The sequence below is a fragment of the Rhamphochromis longiceps genome, linkage group LG1 (assembly GCF_057381845.1).
Source record: "Rhamphochromis longiceps isolate RC_006_pf linkage group LG1, R_longiceps_female_GT1.1, whole genome shotgun sequence".
Classification (NCBI taxonomy): Eukaryota; Metazoa; Chordata; class Actinopteri; order Cichliformes; family Cichlidae; genus Rhamphochromis; species Rhamphochromis longiceps.
In genome coordinates, this window is record NC_140557.1 from 17,129,104 (window position 1) to 17,142,719 (window position 13,616).

The window sequence follows — 13,616 nt, forward strand, 5'->3', positions numbered from 1 at the left end:
GCATAAAGGAAGGTTATTGACATCAGAATAATTGTGTGAATCTTAATTTTTCTGAGCAGGTAGGGTGTCACAGATGAAGATGGAGCTGTTGTTCGATTTGATTTGGCATTTCGTTGTGAAAAGAACTTTGGTTTTTTGTTACACAGTGGTGCCTAACTGGAAGACATACTTAGTGATGTCTTGCATTTGTTTTAATGAGACTTATCAACCCTATGCTACATTGTTTCCCCATACAGACATTTCTTGCTGGCTGCTGAAGTATGTTAATAATCAGTGATCCATTTTAGCATTATTTTATTTATTTCCTTCCGAGAGAATATTAGCATCTTATTTTGAAAGCTCAGTTATTGCTAAGCAGCTAGTCCCCCGGCCTTCTCATGCCTCCTTCCTGCTGGGCGTGTGTGATGCTTTTTCTCAATGTTATTCAGCTGCCTCTTCAGTGAGTCTTTTTTTTTTTTTTCTGCAGAAAGACTAGCTGATATTTATGGAAGCCCGTTTCCGCCACTAAAAAAAAAAAAAAAAAGGATCCATAACTCAAAATTTCGAGTTATTTTCTCGAAATTTCGAGTTATTATCTCGAAATTTCGACATATTAACTCAAAATTTTGAGAAAAGCAACTCGAAATTTCGAGTTAGTGCTGCCAATCAGTAATCTACGTGAATGACGTCATTTCCATGTTACCCGGAAGCTGAAGCCCTCAGCTACAAATGCTACAGCTAAGCTACCGGTATTACATCCAGTCGTGAATGCACAGATTGCTGAGTGTTTTCAGCCTGGCTTCACAAATGATGAAATCCCTGTGTTATTAGCTGAATCACATGGTGTTACTATCAGCAAACATACTTTAATTTGTTGGGATCCGTTTTTGAGTGCGCGGTCCTGCGCCATATGCTTCCGGGTAACAAGAAAGCGACCTCATTCACGTATATTTTTGATTGGCAGAGCTAACTCGAAATTTTGAGAAAAGTAACTCGAAATTTCAAGTTATATTTCTCGAAATTTCGAGATAATAACTCGAAATTTCGAGAAATATAACTTGAAATTTCGAGTTACTTTTCTCAAAATTTCGAGTTATTAACTCGAAATTTCAAGTTATATTTCTCGAAATTTCGAGTTATTTTCTCGAAATTTCGAGATAATAACTCGAAATTTCGAGAAATATAACTTGAAATTTCGAGTTATGGATACTAGCTTTTTTTTTTTTTTTTTTTTTTTTTTTTTTTTTTTTAGTGGCGGAAACGGGCTTCCATAGATATTGCCCCGCCTTAGACTGCAGCTTTTTATAGTACTACTTTTCTGCTCTGAAGAGCTGCTCTAAGCTGGAGGACCACTTCAGCCAAAACCTGTGTCAGGTGAAGAAGCGGTTCATTTTTCTCTATGCCTTCGTCTCTGAGAAAGCACAGGGGACAGTTGACAGTTGTAGGCTAAAATACAGTCTGTCTGTGGGACAAGAGACTCACTGAAAAGGCAGCTAAACGTGTGGGTAATTTGTCACAGTGGTTGGACATTTATCGTATAACATGATACTTCCATGCATATCTGAATGAGAGGATGTGTTGATATGTGGCTTCTCACTCTTTTTTTTTTTTTTTTTTTTTTTTTTAATATAAATAGGACAGGCCTGTAAGGCGGAAATGGTTCGCATACCTTCTACCTAGGTTTTCTGGTACTATGTTGGCTACTCAAGCAGCTGTTGCATTTGTTTTTAATAGGTGACGGTTGGTTTCCTGTTTCTCTCCATGTGTCCCACACCCAGTCTGATATGACTTCACAGAGTTGCTGACTGCTTGTATCCTGGATCCCTTTAATATGTACATTGAAAGTACAGGATCATCTTGGTTCATATGTCCAGTTTGCAAAATGGCAGACCCAAGATATTTCTTGAGCAGATTTCTTTGAAATTAAGCTGTGTGTGTGCGCCTCTGCGCGCGTGTGTGTACGACAGTTCAATGCAATGGATTATTTTACTGTTATGTATATGCTTAATGGAAATTAAATAACTCTCTACTTCTCGGGTTTCTCACCAATGTAATCTTGGGGCCAAGTTATTCTGAGCAATGCCATTATCTGTAGTTATTTGCATCCACCCATCCATCCATCCATCCATCCATCTTCTTCCGCTTATCTGGGACCAGGTCGCGGGGGCAGCAGCCTAAGCAGAGAAGCCCAGACCTCCCTCTCCCCCTCCCCAGCCACTTTCTCTAGCTTATCCGGGGAACACAAAGGTATTCCCAGGCTAGCCGAGAGATATAATCTCTCCAGCACATCCTTGGACTCTGCTTCCTCTTCAGAAGACGTGTCAGTGAGATTAAGGAGGTCCTTGAAGGATTCCTTCCGCCGCCTGACAATTTTCTCAGTCGAAGTCAGCAGCGCTCCACCAGCACTATACACAGTGCAGGTGGAGCACCACTTTCCCCTGAGACGCCTGACAGCCAGAATCTCTTGAAGGCAGTCCAAAAGTCTTTTTCCATTGGCCTCTCCAAACTCCTCCCACACCCGAGTTTTTGCTTCAGCCACTGCCCGAGCCGCATTCCGCTTGGCCTGTCGGTACCTGTCAGCAGCCTCCGAAGTCCCACAGGCTAACCAAGCCCGATAGGACTCCTCCTTCAGCCTGGTGGCTCCCGTTACCTCTGGTGTCCACCATTTAGTTCGGAGTTTACCACCACGACAGGCACCAACCACCTTGCAGCCGCAGCTCAATGCAGCAGCTTCGGCAATGGAGATGCTGAACATGGTCCATTCGGACTCAATGTCCTCAGTCTCCCTCGGAATGCTGTTGAAGCTCTGCCGGAGGTGTGCGTTGAAGATCTCACGGACTGGGGCCTCTGCTAGGCGTTCCCAGCACACCCTCACTGTGCATTTAGGTGCATTGGGTCTGTCCAGCGTCCTCCCCCGCCACCTGATCCAACTCACCACCAGGTGGTGATCAGTTGACAGCTCAGCCCCTCTCTTTACCCAAGTGTCCAGAACATATGATCGCAAGTCTGGTGATACGATTACAAAATTGATCATCGACCTGCGGGCTAGAGGGTCCTGGTGCCACGTGCACTGGACACTCTTATGTTCGAACAAGGTGTTTGTGGCCAAACACCTTGTTCGTTATTTTGTTATTGCACAGAAGTCCAATAACAAAACACCGCTTGGGTTCAGATCAGGGAGGCCGTTCCTCCCAATCACGCCCCTCCAGGTCTTGCTGTCGTTACCCACGTGAGCATTGAAGTCTCTCAGTAGGACAACAGAGTCTCCAGGTGGAGCACCTTCCAGCATCCCACCCAGGGACTCTTAGGAAGGCTGGGTACTCTGAACTGCTACTCGGCACATAAGTGCAGATGATAGTCAGGACCCGTTCCCCGACCCTAAGGCGCAGGGAACAAACCCTCTAATCCACCGGGAAGAACCCCAACGTACAGACAGCAAGCCGAGGGGATATTAGAATAGTCACCCCAGCCCGCTGCTTCTCACCAGGGGCAACTCCAGACTGAGACAGAGTCCAGCCCCTCTCCAGGAGACTGGTTCCAGATTCCAAGCCATGCGTAGAGGTAAGCCCGACTACATTTAGCGGTACCTCTCAAACTCGCACACTAACTCAGGCTCCTTCCCCACCAGAGAGATGACATTCCATGTCCCAATTGCCAATCTTGGTAGCCGGGGATCAGTCCGCCGGGGCCTCCGCTCCTGGCTGCCGCCCGGCACACAAGGCACCCGACCCCTATGGCACCTCCTGCGGGTGGTGGCCCTGCAGGAGGATGGGTCCATGTCCCGTTTTCGGGCTGTGCCCAGCCGGGCCCCATGGACTAAGGCCCGGCCACCAGACGCTCGCCCTAGGGCACCCTCCCCGGGCCTGGCTCCAGGTCGGGGCCCGGTAACCCTATCCCGGGCAGGGTGAACTGTTCCCTCGATGTTTTCCTCATAAGGGTCTTCTGAATCGCTCTTTGTCTGGTCCCTCACCCAGGACCAATTTGCCATGGGAGACCCTACCAGGGGCCAAAAGCCCCCGGACAACATAGCCCCTGGGATCCCTGGAACACACAAACCCCTCCACCACGATAAGGTAGCGATTCAAGGAGAGATAGAAAATAGAAAATGCATCCATAAGCATCTGGTACGATATCGAAATCTGTATACTGATACAATTTCCAAAAAGTTGAAGAAATTATGTTGAGTTTTCTGTTAGCCCTTTGGATTAAAAAATTGTGTATATATTTTTTTTAAACTAAGTTCTTGCGCATACTATTCATAATTTTAGACGTGGCATAAAAAGAGCATTATTTCTTTCTGCAATGAACTGAATGGCACTCTTAAGACATTATTCCAAAAAGCAGCTTTGTGAAGCCTCTGTTTAATATGGTACTGTTGGTGTGTGAGATACTGCTAGTATCTTATTGATTTTAATGAGCTTGGAGGTCACTCCTGCACATTAAGGTTTGTGAGCTCTGAATACATGATCCTGTCAGTGCTCTGTCATGTTGCTAAGGTTTGTGGTGTGTTCTGAATACTAAGTTAATGACTGTCAGCATATTTTACACATATTCATCCTGACAGACTTGTGTCACCATGAGCCTTTCCCTTGAAGTGGCATTGCAGTGCTTTTATGGAGACGTAACACTGAGCAAGCATGTGGGGTTAAATAAACTAGTGACTACGGCTCTTATTTTCTCTCAGACTTGAGCGTCAAAGCCTGTCAAAGCTCTGATCCCAGCCTGGCTGACCTGCTAACCCACTGGCATGGCCTGCTGACGCACTCCAGCTCCAGAACACACACAGTACTGGCTTACAATTCTCTTGGCACTGTTACACACGTAAAGCACAATCCTATTTGACTGGCTATCATCAGGAATTCAGTGCCACTGTTTGCTCAATACTTCACCTCTGGTTTATACAACTAACATTTTCAGCAAACATTGTTTTTTCTAATGAAGGGAAGATTTTAAGGTGTTATTGATGCATGGATTATGTCTGCACATTTTTAATTTGTTAATAGCTAAGCTCATAACTCTTGCTTTTAAATGGCTGTAACAGCAAAGGCCCTACAAAATGCAAATTTGGTATTTTTCTGAAGATTTGTAGTTTACAATTTTAAAAAAAATAAATAAGTGAAGTGGTTGGATTTATTTGTATATGCTCTTTTTATATTAAAAAAGGCACAATAGAACATTTATTTTTAGTACAGTCATGTATGAATTTTAAAAGCATTTTGAAGGTACTTAAGTATTTTTTTGTTTTTTCTCTGCTCCACAGGGCTCCAGAGATTATTTTGGGATTGCCGTTTTGTGAAGCCATAGACATGTGGTCCCTAGGCTGCGTGATAGCGGAGCTTTTTCTGGGCTGGCCTCTTTACCCCGGGGCCCTGGAGTACGACCAGGTAAACAGCCAACCTTCTCACCGTGTACTCTTGCCTCATTTCTTTTTCTGGGGATTTTCTGCCTCTTCATCTCTGCTGTGTACCTGCCCACTATCCCTTCTTTTCAGTTTTTTAAGTAACTTATTAAGCATGTCCAACTTCTACTTTTACTTTCTGTGACTCAGTTTCTCCTCTTCATCAAAACACAGAAGCTTTTAAAATAAAACTTAGGAGGTTTATGGAAACAAAAGCTCTTGTGCATAGTTATGCTCTGAAATAAATATTGCGATGGATTGTTTGAGCAAAGAAAGCGACCAGGAGTGTAAAATTACAGTTTAAAAAAGAAGAAGAAGAAGAGAAAAAAAGAGGTGCTTGATGTTCTGGTTTCTTTGTGATGTACTGACCCTGAGGACTGTATTTGTGGCACTGAGCATTAGGGTATATTTTTGTGATTGATGGTATGTCTATTAAAAGCTGTTGGATGCCTGCCCCTCCCAGTGGAGCCCTGACGGTGTCTTCCCAGGGCTAGACTGATCTGGGCTTATGCTGAGCGGCTTTCCCTCCCTGCCTCGGAGCCCCATCTACTCAAAGCCTGCCAGCAGAGCCTCAGTCGGATCCCTTCTGTCCAATGCAGCACTTTACATTACTCCCCTCAGCCGCGTGCTGCACACTGTAATCATACCAAGGTATTTTTATGCCCTGGTATCATTTTTCACTCTCTGTAGGGCTGAGACAGGAGAGAGAACTCAACTCCTCTGAAAGAGATTTGACTCGAACACAGCAGGACAGGCCTAAATATGATTAATTTGTTTTTGTACAAGCCAGACAGAATGTCACAAGTGCTTTAGAGGTATCTGGAGAGAACCACCTCAAGTTAGGATTAAATTTTATGTATTTGAATCTAAACACAATGCGAACACTGGCGATTGTGGCAGTGGTTTCATGTAGAGAAGAGTTCATTCTTTTTTTCTTTTTCTTTTTTTTTTTTTTTTTTTATTCTCACAAAATGGTTGAAATACTTTTTACTGATACTTTTTTTTAAAAAGAACTTTGTGACTGAACTGTCCTGTGATACCAAACCCACATGTCTGAAAGACTGCCCACTGGTATAAAGGGTTCCCTGTGTGCTTATTGAATTTCCCCAAGAATGGGAAAACAACCAGTACAATTAACCTTCTTTGAATTTAATCATCAGTCAGACTATTTTTTCCCCAAAGAGAACCACAGCTCTGTCAGTAAAAGAAAAAACACATACAAAACTACTTTCTTTCCATTTCAGCCTTACAGTCCTTTAGCAGAGCCTACCTACCATCACTTATATTGAAACATGCTGAAATACAAAATCGTAAACATTCCAAATTTATACATATTAAAGAAGATGTCTTTCAATCTAAATGTTCTGCTAGGGTACATTGGCAATCGTGTTAGTTTCTTTATATGAAAGCATTTGAGAAGTTTAAGTTATGAGTAATCATTAACTGGCAATTCCATTGCAAACCTTAGCAAAGCAGTGGTTTGTTGGTTTGAGGTATTTTCCAAGAGTCATAGGTTGATTTGCCAGGAAGTGGCTGACCCTCTGCCACCCTTTCTTCTCCCTTTTTCTTCTCGTCTTTCTACATGGGGTCTTATTCCATCCTACACAGCATATTGTATTTATAACTCTAGCTCCTCCTGCTTCCTTGCTTTCCTTTTACTTACTCAACCCCACTTTTACCTCATCTCCTAGTCACGTTATATTCTACTTCTACACGTGGCCTCTTTTCTGTTTTTAATGCACTTACTTAGTGTTGCCTTATTAGTGGCTACGATTAGCTAAGATGCTGTGGTCTCCACTATACCACCCGTTATCTCTTTGGCCTTTTTTATATCCTTTCCGTAGTTCTTTTTGTTTCTTCCTTGCTAAGCCGTGCAAGTGAGAACAGTGGCAGTCAGCATGTGGAATTGCAGATGGCAAAGTAAAAGGAGTCCTTGCTATCATTTCACCAATATTTTCCTTTGGTACTCAACCTTGTATAAGACTAAGAGGTTGTATGCATGGTCACCAATAAAGAATGTTGGGTTATTAGGGGTTAAAGTGTCAAAAGTGAAGGAGCGAGTGTAGGCTATGAGATAGATAGAGATAGATATATAGATAGAGATAGATAGATTTTTTTTATTTTTTTTTATTTTATAAATTGTACTTTGAAAAGCATTATTTACAGTCTGCTCTGTTATCAGGACTGTCATAAAATAAAAGCTGCTGTGCTTCCTGTTTGCCCTGCAGCAGGCCCAGGCTCGCTTGATAGTTGTTTTGCAAAGCTGTAGCTTTGTGCCAGTGATCTCACTGGTTTAAGCTCTTACCAAAGGCACGCCTTCAAGGAAAAATAAGGGTTTTCCCATCACAAAAATTTTCCCACCCACGCACATTGTTTTTTTTGGGTTTTTTTGGGTTTTTCTGTTTTGTTTTTTTGGCTGTTGCTGTTGACATGACTAAAGCTTAGCTGCAGTATTTCATGAAAAGAGGGGAATTAAGGCTAGGGGTACTTTTGGGATAAAGTTTATTAGAATTGGCAGTTCCAGTAATCTTTGATTATTTTATCAATACCTCTTGATGTACTTTAATCAGCCTTTATTGGGGATATGGGATTTGATATGAAAGGAAGAACATTTCCAAAAGCAAAAGTGAAATGGACTGTGATGCAGTGTGCTGTGTAATAGTTGAATGTAAGGGGATCTCCACCATCCCATCAAAGTCACTTAACAAACAAGATTGCGCTCATCATGCATCCCATCAGAGTGGGAGCGAATGCAGTGCTTTATAACCTCACATATGGCCAACTGATATGAATGAACTGTCCCACCCACACATAGACACATTGCAGAATTTGCACCTCAATAACACTCTGATGCAAGTTAGCTAACGCTTAAGCATCGCGGTGGCCAAAGAGACCAAGAAGAACGTTAACGGAGTAAATGATTCCAACAAAAACACGTTAGTTAAAAAAACAAACAAACCTGCATATGTTGAAATGACGACGCAACATTGGCATCCCAGTATACAATTGGGGACATGCATGATTCTCTGCCTTACAGTTATCTTGATTTCAGTGTTATAGGATTATGTTCGTCTATTAGTGCTACATATGAATGTGTGTGTGTACAGTTCCCTTAATCTTTGTCATTCCTACAGTGTGGCTCTTTGCTCTCTCTGCGTCTTAGCTTTGCTGAATCTGTAATGATTGTTGTTCATTACACTTGGGTGTGATTGACGTCAGCCAGGCTTCTCACTGCTGTCCTCTCATAAACCTGTGTATGACATTCTTGTCTCACAGCGTGTGACTGACAGGCGCCGTTGCCCAGGAATGTATTTGACTTTGATACCATAGGAACCTTGTTTTCATACGTTTTCATGAACAGACAGTGACATCTTTCAGACATCACAAACTAGACTCGATATAAGGTCTTATTTGGGTTTAGACCTTTCAAGAACATGCCACATTCAAGGTCTTTTCAGCAGTTACCACTGTGCGCACATCCACACAAAGTAACTCTGAGGGACCTGTTAGTGTGATGTCACTGCCAATGACCTTGTAAATTTCCATTTGTACACAACAGTGCTGCAGTGATGTTAGTTTTATGAGAGAGTGATAATGATGGTGAAAACAGCCTTCCTTTCTGAAGTGACTATTACAGTACTTTATTTTCTTCATGGAATCTTTTCTCCTCCCTTTCTCTTCTCACATTCAACAGATTCGCTACATTTCTCAGACGCAGGGTTTGCCAGGAGAACATTTATTAAATTCGGGGACAAAGACAGCTCGGTTCTTTTGCAAGGAGTCTGACTCGCCTTATGCAGCATGGAGACTAAAGGTGAGGAGTGTTTATATACAAGTCACAGAAATGTATAGAATTTGAATTCCTTATTTAAAATACCTAGTTTCTAACCTTTTTGGGAAAAGCTTAAAGGTAAAGATGAATTGGAAATACATTCTTCCTGTCGGTAAACAGTAGTTGCTGTTCCTAGTATAGACATGGCGGTGTCTTTCCTGCAGTAAACTGAAACTTGTACACATAATTAAGATCATTGTCTTATCTCAAGTACAATGGAGATATTGTATTTACACTCCACTAATCTCAGTATCAGATTAGGGCTTTTCTTTGGACTTTTCTGATGAAACAGTTTACTGGCAGAGCCAGTATATATTGGTAGCTGTAAATGACCCAGCCTACAGCTAAAGCTGTGAATACAAAGGATTCAGTTCATAGTAACAAAATATTCAAATCCCAAGTAGCAAGTGCTCTACTTCGTTCATATGGTACATAACCACTAAATATTTTCTTGTCTACAGTCAACAGATGAGCATGAGGTGGAGACGGGAATGAAGTCAAAGGAAGCAAGGAAGTACATCTTCAGCTGTTTGGATGACATAGCGCATGTATGTTCAAAAACTTGGACCACAATGTACTTATCGGGACTTCAGATGAAGTACAACATCAAAGGTTTAGACGTTGTAGGCTACTAGGTCTTTACCAGGGAAGTACACCTACACATGTATGAGGAGAAGACAGCACACATGTTATTACTGTGAAAGAAAAAAAAGTTGCTCTTGAATTGCCTTCCCCCTTCAGTTGAATGGTAAACTTAAATTCAGAAGAAAAAAGGTTAAAGTTTCAGTCACACAAAACAAACCACAGGTGGAAATTCCCACAGTGACTGTCGATGCCTGTTCACGTCTGTACTTTTGATTTAAACGTCACTAGAGATTCTTGTGAATTATGTTCGTTTGCTTTTCTGGAAAATGCGTGTTCCAATAAAAGTGCTTTAATTAATTTTAAGCAGATTATATTATAGATTCATAATTTACTTTTTTTAAAAAATATGATTATTTTATCTGCTACTTGTCAGCTATTTTGACAAGTCAGCCTAAATAAATGTCTGTATTCCAGGTGAACTTGATGATGAACTTGGAAGGTAGTGACTTGTTGGCAGAGAAGGCAGATCGCCGGGAGTTTGTGAGCTTGTTGAAGAAGATGCTGTTGATTGATGCAGAAGAGAGGATTGCCCCCGCAGAAGCTCTCAGCCATCCATTTGTGACGATGCAGCACCTGCTTGATTTTCCACATAGCAACCAGTGAGTTACCTTTGCTTCATATTGTGGAACTGGTGCAATTTTGACCTTCCTATATACCGGTAACTTGTACTCCCCATGTCTCTGTCTTCAGTGTGAAGTCATGTTTCCACATCATGGATGTTTGCTGGACTCGTCCCAGTGCATATGAGGCCGCAAACCGAAACAAAGGGCCTTTCATCAGGCCTGTAACTACAACCGCTGCTGCCTCAGCCAATCACCCTTTCAGCAAGATGACTGCTGTCCATCCTCAAGTAAGTTGGTTTTGATTCTTTTTACACAAAGTAATTATTGCATCCAGAAATTAAAATATTCAAAAACAAAGTTTTGTTTCCTGAATGATGGAATGATCCCACATGATGTGAATTAATAATAATAATATGCTTTGTTTTTGTGCTTCTGTGAAGAGTAATTGTACAGACCTTGCTTTTATTGCTTTTTTGTGTACTGACTTGTCCGTCTTATTGCGTCCTCGCACTGCTGTCATGGCAACAAAAACACGTCATGTTTCTGAGGTCATGGCAACAGTGCAAATCAGTGTTGTTGCTGAGGAGAAAAGAGCAACTGACCCTTTTTTGGGTTTTGGATCTTTATAATGCAAAACAACTCAGTTTATTTAACATGTACTCACAATGAACATGACTAATAGTGACATGCATGCATACATACATACATTACCTGAATAACAATGTAATGGTGACATAGTTAACCATTAGTACACGGGAAGATCACATTATGTCTCCCTCATTCCAAATCAGAACTAAAAACGGATAAGAGTACCAGATGGCATTTATTGAACGATAAAACTGATGCACTGTCATTTCTGTTATGTTTATGGGCCGCTATAAAAGAAAGTCAATGTTTATCATTCAGGATGTGGTGGCTTTCTTAGCATTACCGATTTGAAAGGCTGCTTTGCGTTTACAGTCATGTGTGCGGGGGCTGGGATACATGTAGGAGCTGTAGCAGACTGTATAGACCTAGTTGTTGTTAGCCAATAAATGTGATTATACCCAGGCACGAGAGAAGCATTAGTAGGGAAGCAAAGGAACATGCTCGACTGTTTACCCCTAAGGCCAGTCAATTCTTGAGCATGTTCATAGCAAAAGGTGTCTTAGAACAGAGAATATCAACAGCGTAAGAGCATAACCACAATTCTTTAAGCTTAGTGACTTTCATTTCTTCAAGGACTGCATTAGTACAAAAGTGGACCTTGAACCTGCTTTGATTCAGCAATTTATGAAATTATGTGTGATATGGGTTTCAGGTGGGCCTACACCTTGTGAACCATTATCTGTAGACTTATATACTACTGTTAAGCCAAAGGTTAACTGACTACCCAATAATTTCTCTATTTAATATGTTTCTGATCTCGCTCACCTGGGGGAAAAAATGCTGCTGGCATGTTGCCATCTGCTGGCTCTTCAGTGCTACTGATCGTAATTACAATAAATCTGAAAAATGCCATTATCCCCTTTTTATTATTGTTTTTTTCCCTTTAGGGGTTAGCTCCATCAGCAGCCTCAGTAATGCACCCTGGCATACCACTGCAGACAGGAAGTGGTCAATTTGGATGCAATGAATCATTTCAGCAGGCTCTCATTTTATGTCCCCCAACCATTCAAGGTAGGACATGTAAAACTTTAATTTATTTGTCATGCTTTCAGTCATTCTTATATTTATTTGTCACTCTCCTTTTTGTGGATAGACTTAACAAAGACATTTTCTATTACCTCCCACAGCAGGAATCCCCCACAACACAGCTAAACCAGCAGGTTACTCTGTTCGCATGGAGGCCTCTGTGCCACTAGTCACACAAGCACCCTCAATCCAGCCCATACAAATCAGACCTGGAGTCATCACACAGGTAAGGAGGCACTTAAAATGACAGAATATGTACTGATATGAAATGTTAGCTTGAGGTGATTAGTGTGCTTAGATCAATGAAATGTTTTTCATTTAATATATATTAATCATTTTTGGGAGTCATTTAAAAGGGGAGAAATAACCACGTGCAAAAGAAGTTCAGAGTTGACCTTTAATGTACAATCTGATGAAAGTAAAGTCTGCAGTGATGCAACTTTGCTTCTTTGCACTCCAACAGTCTTGGTCAGCTCGTGCACAGCAAATCTTGGTGCCCACTTGGCAGCAGGTGACATCGGTGACATCGGTGCCCCCACCACCAACCACTATGGCGTCGGACACAGTGGCAGGCTCACAGAGATTGGGTGACTGGGGGTAAGACATGCATCTATTTCAGGAGGTTACACTACACCGTCTTCCTGATGTGTCATCCATATCATTTCGCGTCTGTATTTATAGTTCCATCGCATATTGTAAAAATTATTGATGCTTAATTATCTTTAGTTTCCGTGTGGTAGGAATGGACATGCTGTTCTCATGCTTGCTCCACTGAATGTTAACGACCTATGAGTCATAAGCTGCATTTGTGCTGCAGGAAGTTTCCTCGGGGACCACAAACCTTTGTCAAAACTCTGTTATTCCACCACAGGAATTACAGTTTAGAATAAGTTCTGGGGAAGTCTGTGTGTGTGCGCGCGCGCGTGTGTGTTTTTGTGTGTGTGTCTTGCAGCACCAAACATTTATTTGAACCACACTGCCTTGGTCATTGCACATTCAGTCTTCATAATAGCTGATAAAACGTGTTTCAACTTAAACATTTTTGCCTCTTTGAGTCCCCACCCAAAGTGGTGGATAGAATTGGTCTAATCTTTGTCATGGCAGTCCAGATATCCAACAGTCCAAAGCAAGCTTTTAGTTCCTTGAAAAAAATCACTAAAACTTCTTGAGTACTTTTGGTAGAGATGTAGCTATGCCTACCAATTTTATTGAAAGCTGTGCACAATTTGAGATCTTTGCTTTATTTGCAGGAAAGTGCGTCCCCATGGTAACCATTACAGCTCCATGATTGCACACCCTCAGCCATTCTTAACCAACCAAATGACCATGTCCACCCACCAGCCAATCAACATAGGCATTGCACATGTGGTGTGGCCACAGCCAGCTGCCAACAAGAGAGCCAAGCCGTCTGTGAACAGGTATGATTCATGTTTTTTTTTTTTTGTTTTGTTTTGTTTTTTCCCCCCCCTTAGGAAGAAAAATAAGGACACAAAAACATGAATCTGACAAAGCCTCCTCTGTTCTT

At 41.8% G+C, this 13,616-nt stretch overlaps 1 protein-coding gene across 3 annotated transcripts in view; it reads left to right on the plus strand.

The window, feature by feature from the left end:
- The window catches only part of hipk3b (homeodomain interacting protein kinase 3b), a 49,058-nt gene that overhangs the window by 26,489 nt on the left and 8,953 nt on the right, over positions 1-13,616 (plus strand). For 2 of the 3 annotated variants that reach the window (XM_085400669.1, XM_085400666.1), the window contains exons 3-11: positions 5,240-5,363; positions 9,072-9,191; positions 9,671-9,757; positions 10,269-10,453; positions 10,545-10,704; positions 11,953-12,076; positions 12,196-12,317; positions 12,555-12,688; positions 13,342-13,509. In XM_085400669.1, the coding sequence (XP_085256795.1) occupies positions 5,240-5,363; positions 9,072-9,191; positions 9,671-9,757; positions 10,269-10,453; positions 10,545-10,704; positions 11,953-12,076; positions 12,196-12,317; positions 12,555-12,688; positions 13,342-13,509 (1,224 nt within the window). Of the gene's footprint in view, positions 1-5,239; positions 5,364-9,071; positions 9,192-9,670; positions 9,758-10,268; positions 10,454-10,544; positions 10,705-11,952; positions 12,077-12,192; positions 12,318-12,554; positions 12,689-13,341; positions 13,510-13,616 lie in introns of all 3 variants that reach the window. The other variant, XM_085400662.1, reaches the window with a different exon arrangement.